The following is a 6,000-nucleotide window of genomic DNA, read 5'->3' on the forward strand; positions in this document are numbered from 1 at the left end:
GAGTTTAGCACAAGACCAGTGTTTTGCTTTTCAGTTTAATCCTAGCCAAACTGTATAGTACAGGTCTACAGGCATTGGTTCCAACGGGGGCGGAATGCAAAAGCAATCGTGTACCGTGCATTGGTTGTACATTAAAGAACCTCAGGTGGTCAAAATTAATCCAGAGGCCCTCATAACCTACCGTGCACTCTCAGAATGTTAAACCCCCACAGTTTAGCACATGCCTCTCCTTCTAGATGTGTCCCTTTTTGCTTAATAGGTAATGTACGTCAAGGTCAGATCTCTAGAGCGATCCTCGCAGACCTCTAGGGCTGCTAAAGTTCCACTGATGAACACTGGTGCTGTGCATCTTGATATAGTACTTGAGAACCACTGCTTTGATACATTGAGGTACGTTCCTTACCTGAGGCATTGGCATGAATAGCAGAATCGTGATTTAAATGCCTTCCATTTTCACCAAGGGAAAGACACAGTCCCCTGCATTCACAAATGAGCCTCTGCTCAAATCCCCTCCTTGACTCAGCCTAGTAGAAGATGGTGTTGCGCCTCAGTTAAAGTAGTCGCTTCATTTCATTAAGCAATGCTTTTATGCAATTCCTGTTACAAGAAATTGCTCGAGAGACACTTCTTCATACCTTTCAAGGAGACACTGGAAGTACCTCGTGAATTGGCTGAGTAGCATCATTGGAGCTCATAATCAGATTGTAGTGTTGGTGCATAGAACCGCGTAATTTAATTTAAAGTCACCGTTTCAATCAGCTGCTGTGTGCAGGGCCTCAGGCTTGATTACCGGCTGGAGCCGTATTCTAACCTCTGCTAAATGCAAGAACACTTTGCACCTTGATTTAAGTGCCCATTAAGAGAACTCCAGGTGGTCAAAATTAATCCCGAGCCCTCCACTGCAGTAGTGTTGCTTTGGAATGTTACATCTACGAATCAATCACTCAGTGAATGAATGACTCAATCAATCTATCGATCAAGCAGCCACTTCGGGGCGCTGCTGCCCTTTGCCTAGTGTAGACTGGGTAGAGCTTCAAGTGTCGCCATATCTGTGAATACAGCCAAGTGACGAGCGTCTTGGTACAGCTGCTTCATTTTGTGACGCATGCCTCTCTTTGCCGGATGTTACAGGAAAAGACGAAGAAGCGCAAGAGTCGCCACGTACGGCGGTACATCAGCGACGATGACGACACTGAGGAAAGTGACTAGTTGGTAATGTGCCCCCATCACCATACACCTCACCCCCCCCCCCCCCCCCTCCATTCGCACCACATTGATCGTCTCCATCGAATTTCACCCTGTGATGCAAGAGAGAAAGTTGTCCGATTTGTTCTCCCTGTCAGTTCTGTTTCTTTGTACATCTACTTCCTTCCTTTTTTTTTTTTTTTCTTCCTGTCCCTTCGTCACAGCCTACTTTTGTTTGTTCAGAAACTGCTTTAATGTGGTTTCTTGGCCTTTGTATCATGTTTCTATCTTTTGTAATGAGATGAATAAATGGCTGCTGCTATCTCGGGCATTGAAGCAGTGTCCCGTGACATCCAGACCTCACCCCACGACCCCAAGAGAAAGCATTCACGCTGCAAAGTGCGGTTGCATCGCAAGCGCTGTTGCAACAAAAATTTACCATCGTATAGCATTGTAAATGTGCTTCTGCTCTTATCAACAGCCGGGTTTGTGCAGAGTTCAGGTTTACAGAATTAGCCCTCCCCCTAAGGCGTTGGAAGTCTGTCCAGGTGTGCACAGTAACATTCTTTGAAGGCAGTTTTCCACAAACATCAGGGCGGTGATCATCAGAGGAGACCTCAAATACCATTTCTGAAGGTGCAGATTTTGTTTCTGTAGGGCTGCTGGCAGGCAAACTGTTCATAATAAACAAACCACTGGCCCTACCTTTTTCAGCCTTATTTTTATTTGCCAAGAGGTCCAGTTTTTAAAATAATCTCATGGGCTGCGTTGTGCGCAGTACATGGCGTAGGCATGTGAGAGTTCATAATTCCTGCAATATGCTGAAAAGGAGTGTTAAACTTTTTTTTTTTTCTTTGCAATTTTATTGGGTTTTTGCAGCAGTTTGAGGGTTCAGTTTCTGTTGCTTGTGCGGTGTTGTGCACTGTTAGACCAGAACTGCTACTTTCAGGGCAGTTCTGAGTAGCAAGTATTAAAGGCCATTCTGCACCGGTCGTTCGCGTTTGGTCTCTGCACATTTGAACTCTCGCCATCAGACTTGATCTGAGTACATGAGTGTAGCTCGCGTAACAGCCAGCACCGCAGCATGTTGGCCAAGACCGCAATCCATGCGGCACCTGTTGATAGCAGACGTAAACCTTTGCTGTGGACAAGTACCACATGCCTGTCTACGGGGATGACTTGGATCCTGCCGCCAATGCTTCACAGCGCTGGCTGTTACACAAGCCAATCACTTGTGCGTTTGGGTCAAGTTTGATAGTGACAGTACTATAACCTAACAGTGAAAGTAGTCGTTTGTTTGCGCACTAATAAAACTGTTTGTGAAAATTAAAGAGGAATTCAAAGCGATTTCACCGCATTTTGCTGGTACTGTTACACTATTTGGCAAATGTAAGCATAAAAGGAAATGCTACAGATTTCGTAAGCTTTCAAAGTAAAAAGCAAGACCCTCAACAAGCATGACATGAAAACATGCGCTTTGATGTTGCCCTGTCTGGCTTCTCGTCCCTTGCGGCATTTGCAAATGTGGCTGTTCTTGAACATCAGCATGGCTTTTTGAAACTGCTTCAGCTATTGCAGCGGCAGTTGTTATGGGTTCTTGCAGCTCTCAAAACATCCATATTGTCGGTATCAGATAATGTACATTAATTTAGGGTTAACTAATACACATATTTTTGCTTCTGCTGTGTCCGGTTCATTTGACATTGGTGTTATATTGTCTCTTGCACATTAGTCAAAATCCAATCCAAATGCGTGATGTGACATTGCATACTCAAAGAATTCATGTGCAAAAGGCATGTTACTTGTTTCCCTGTCATGTTTCATCCCAAAAGTGTGGTACGTCCATCCAGGCCCACAAAACTGACAACCTTATACAACCTCCATGCTTGCTTCAGTTAACTGCGTGTAGGTTTTATACATGTTTCTTCAGCTCTTGTGACGGTTGTGAAGCTATAATGGTAGCAACGAAGGCCTCAAGTGCAAGCAGATGTCTTTTAACTTCACATCACCATTGCCTCACAGCTAGGTTCTTGTTCAGTATTGTGAGCAGCACCGCCGCTGTGTATAGCTCGGCTCACAAACAATGCTTCTCTATAGTAGACTAGGAAAGTGCACTAAATGTTTGACTTGGCAAGTTCAGCAATTATGAATGGGCCCTCGGAGCAAAACTCTGGTATTCCTGTAAACAGCAGAAGCTGTTTTCACACGTCCCTTTTATCTACCAAGTTACCATAGCAGCACAATGACAAGTAATTCCAAAAATGTAGCAGTGCAGCAACTACAGGTATTAATGGCAGCATCGAGATTCTATCATTTTTTTCCAGTGAGTAGTCAACATACTTGTACCCAAGGAAAGCACAGTCGAGAATGGCATAAAATTAGGTTGGGTGATGAAATTATAAAATTTGCAGGCACAATTTGGAATCAGGTTATGCAAGACAAGGGTTATTGAAGATTGCTGGGCGAGGCTTTTGTCCTGCAGTGGGGATTTAAATATTGGCTGCTGCTGGTGATGATGACGATTGGTCAATATGCCACGGAGGACAACTCTCTCTGGCAGTGAAGCGAAAGCTACAGGGGGCAGAGCTCCTGCTTGATTGTCACTGCGCCAAGTATTCCGGTGATGTTTGACAGCGCTTTTGGTTTCCTGGAACAGATGCTGAATCAGCATAGCTTCCACGTTTGAAGAGATGAGAACTGTCTCGCATGGAAGCTGTACGCCAATTCAGTTCCACCCGTTCCTACATTACCACCACCATTACCAGGTGTAACGTACGCCATGCTTGTCAATTTATTTTCATATGTCGTTAGTGGCCCTTCAATGAAATGCCACAGTGCTACACATATGAAGAAAGTTTAATCCTAGCACTTCTGGTGCATGTGTCTCAAGCATAGGCTATGCTCGTCATTTCACTGTATAGGTTCGGAACTTTATATCGCTGTCAGTGCGTTACAAGCTCGGTACAAGCACCTTGGCTTTAAGATGATAAAATGTATGGACAAATGAGAAAAAAGAAAAGCTGTTTTTGAAGCAAGGACATCTTCACACTTCAATACCCTATTGTTTATGACCTTGCTTGCAGCCCTGCAAAACTGTCACGAGGTGTTTAGCAGGTACTCTAAATGGAAATGTATGTTTAAAGTGAGTTTAATTTGAGTGCACCTCAGCTAGCTTAATAAGGCAGCCCCATATTTTTGCTAAAATAATCACTTGCACTTTGACAGCATCTTTGTTGTTTCCTGCACTGAAGAGTTACTTTAAAAATGACCTTAAAAAAGCACTGACATAATTTCGACTCTTCAGTTTTATTTGTTAGATGAAGGTCCAGGACTTCAGCGTGTTACCTAACCTTAGTAATGAGTCGGTGCTGCCTTCTGCTCTGCAGAATTGAAAAGCAGCATCGAGTTGAGGTGCTTTCATGAGTATGGTTGTCAGTCTGTCGAGAGCACGAGTCCCACTAGGAAAAAGTGTTGCTTGTAACCTGTGCTATTTTTAAGATGCATTTATATAAGTTGGTTAATGCCATTACATCAGATTGCTGGCATCCTTGTTTGGTATAAATTAGCATCCGATTTAACTCCACACATTCTCAGTCTGATTTAGTGGGAAGCAGCAGTAATTGAAATAAGGCTACTTTTCCATGTGGCCCCTGTTAACATCTATGCATTTAGCCCAGTAATGCGCGAGTGCTTCAAGTTCCTGTAAAGAATATTCAAAAATTTCAGCTAAAGAAGTATGTATGTGCATTGCAGGATGTCAATTCGAAAACGTTTGCTGGAAGTTTTTTTTTTTTTTCCATCTTGACAAACAGATGCAAATCCATTGGTGCATCTTTGGCAAATATGGCACGTGGCTAATCCGAAAAATTCGCACAATTGGCTGGAAGTAACTGTTGCGAAATCTATATTAGGATCACTTTCTCCACGTCTCCACAAAACACGACCTTTACCATCAGTATTTTATGTTGACATCGGCAGTGTTGTGTTGATCCTCACAGTGACAAAGCAGCATGCTTTTAATCATAAGGCAAATCTGGCTGCTTTATCACGTGTTAAAGACTCGAATGAAAGTGAAATACAACAAGAACAGGAAAGAGTCTCACATCAACTGAGAAGGTGGAACCTCTGGTGTGCAGGTTTTGAAAAATGGTTGCATCTGTCGAGTTCTTAACAGTAATGGGTCATCTACCTTTAATGCATGTTTCACTTTGTTTCGTATTTCACTTTGGTTTGCATCATAACACATCTTAAAAAGTATGAACTGGCCCAGCAACAAGTAGTGATATGTGGCATCACTTAGCCTATTAGGAGGGGATGATCCTCATCCTGCGGCATTTTGTGGGGCTGTCGCCAATGCTTCAATGGTGCCTTGTTGCCGAGGTGAGTCCAGAGACTTTCTCAAGTCGCATACTAGACAAGGTTGGGTAAGGGGTCTGACCTCAGCTCCTTATGCAATTTTTTTTTTCTTATCATTTTTGGTATTTATTTTTTAAGGCCCCTGTGCACGCTGAGTCAACATGCTGCGAAGTGCATCTTCTGCATTCCCTCAAACTGGACCAACAGTTTAACCCTGTAATGCCCAAACCAGAGTTTGTCAAGTAAAATTTGAACAACTTGTTCACCTTTATTTCTGGCCATGAAGACAGCATTTGTACAAAAAAAGAAGCAACGAAATGTTACCCAAATAAAACCTACATCATTACACTAATTAATAAGAAATTGGTTTGCTGAACTATCCACCATTGAAAACTCTCTCCAGCATATGAAAAGTGCCACTGTAGGCTGTGCGTTTGTTTCCCATGCCTAAATCAGAAT

At 43.1% G+C, this 6,000-nt stretch overlaps 1 protein-coding gene across 1 annotated transcript in view; it reads left to right on the top strand.

Moving 5' to 3' along the window:
- The window catches only part of brm (ATP-dependent helicase brm), a 64,529-nt gene extending 63,008 nt beyond the window's left edge, over nt 1–1,521 (top strand). Inside the window, exon 27 of the mRNA XM_065455719.2 lies at nt 1,132–1,521. Within this exon, the coding sequence (XP_065311791.1) occupies nt 1,132–1,209 (78 nt within the window). The 3' untranslated portion in view covers nt 1,210–1,521. The remainder of the gene's footprint in view (nt 1–1,131) is intronic.
- Nucleotides 1,522–6,000: the final 4,479 nt, after the last annotated feature.

The sequence above is a fragment of the Dermacentor albipictus genome, chromosome 9 (assembly GCF_038994185.2).
Source record: "Dermacentor albipictus isolate Rhodes 1998 colony chromosome 9, USDA_Dalb.pri_finalv2, whole genome shotgun sequence".
Classification (NCBI taxonomy): Eukaryota; Metazoa; Arthropoda; class Arachnida; order Ixodida; family Ixodidae; genus Dermacentor; species Dermacentor albipictus.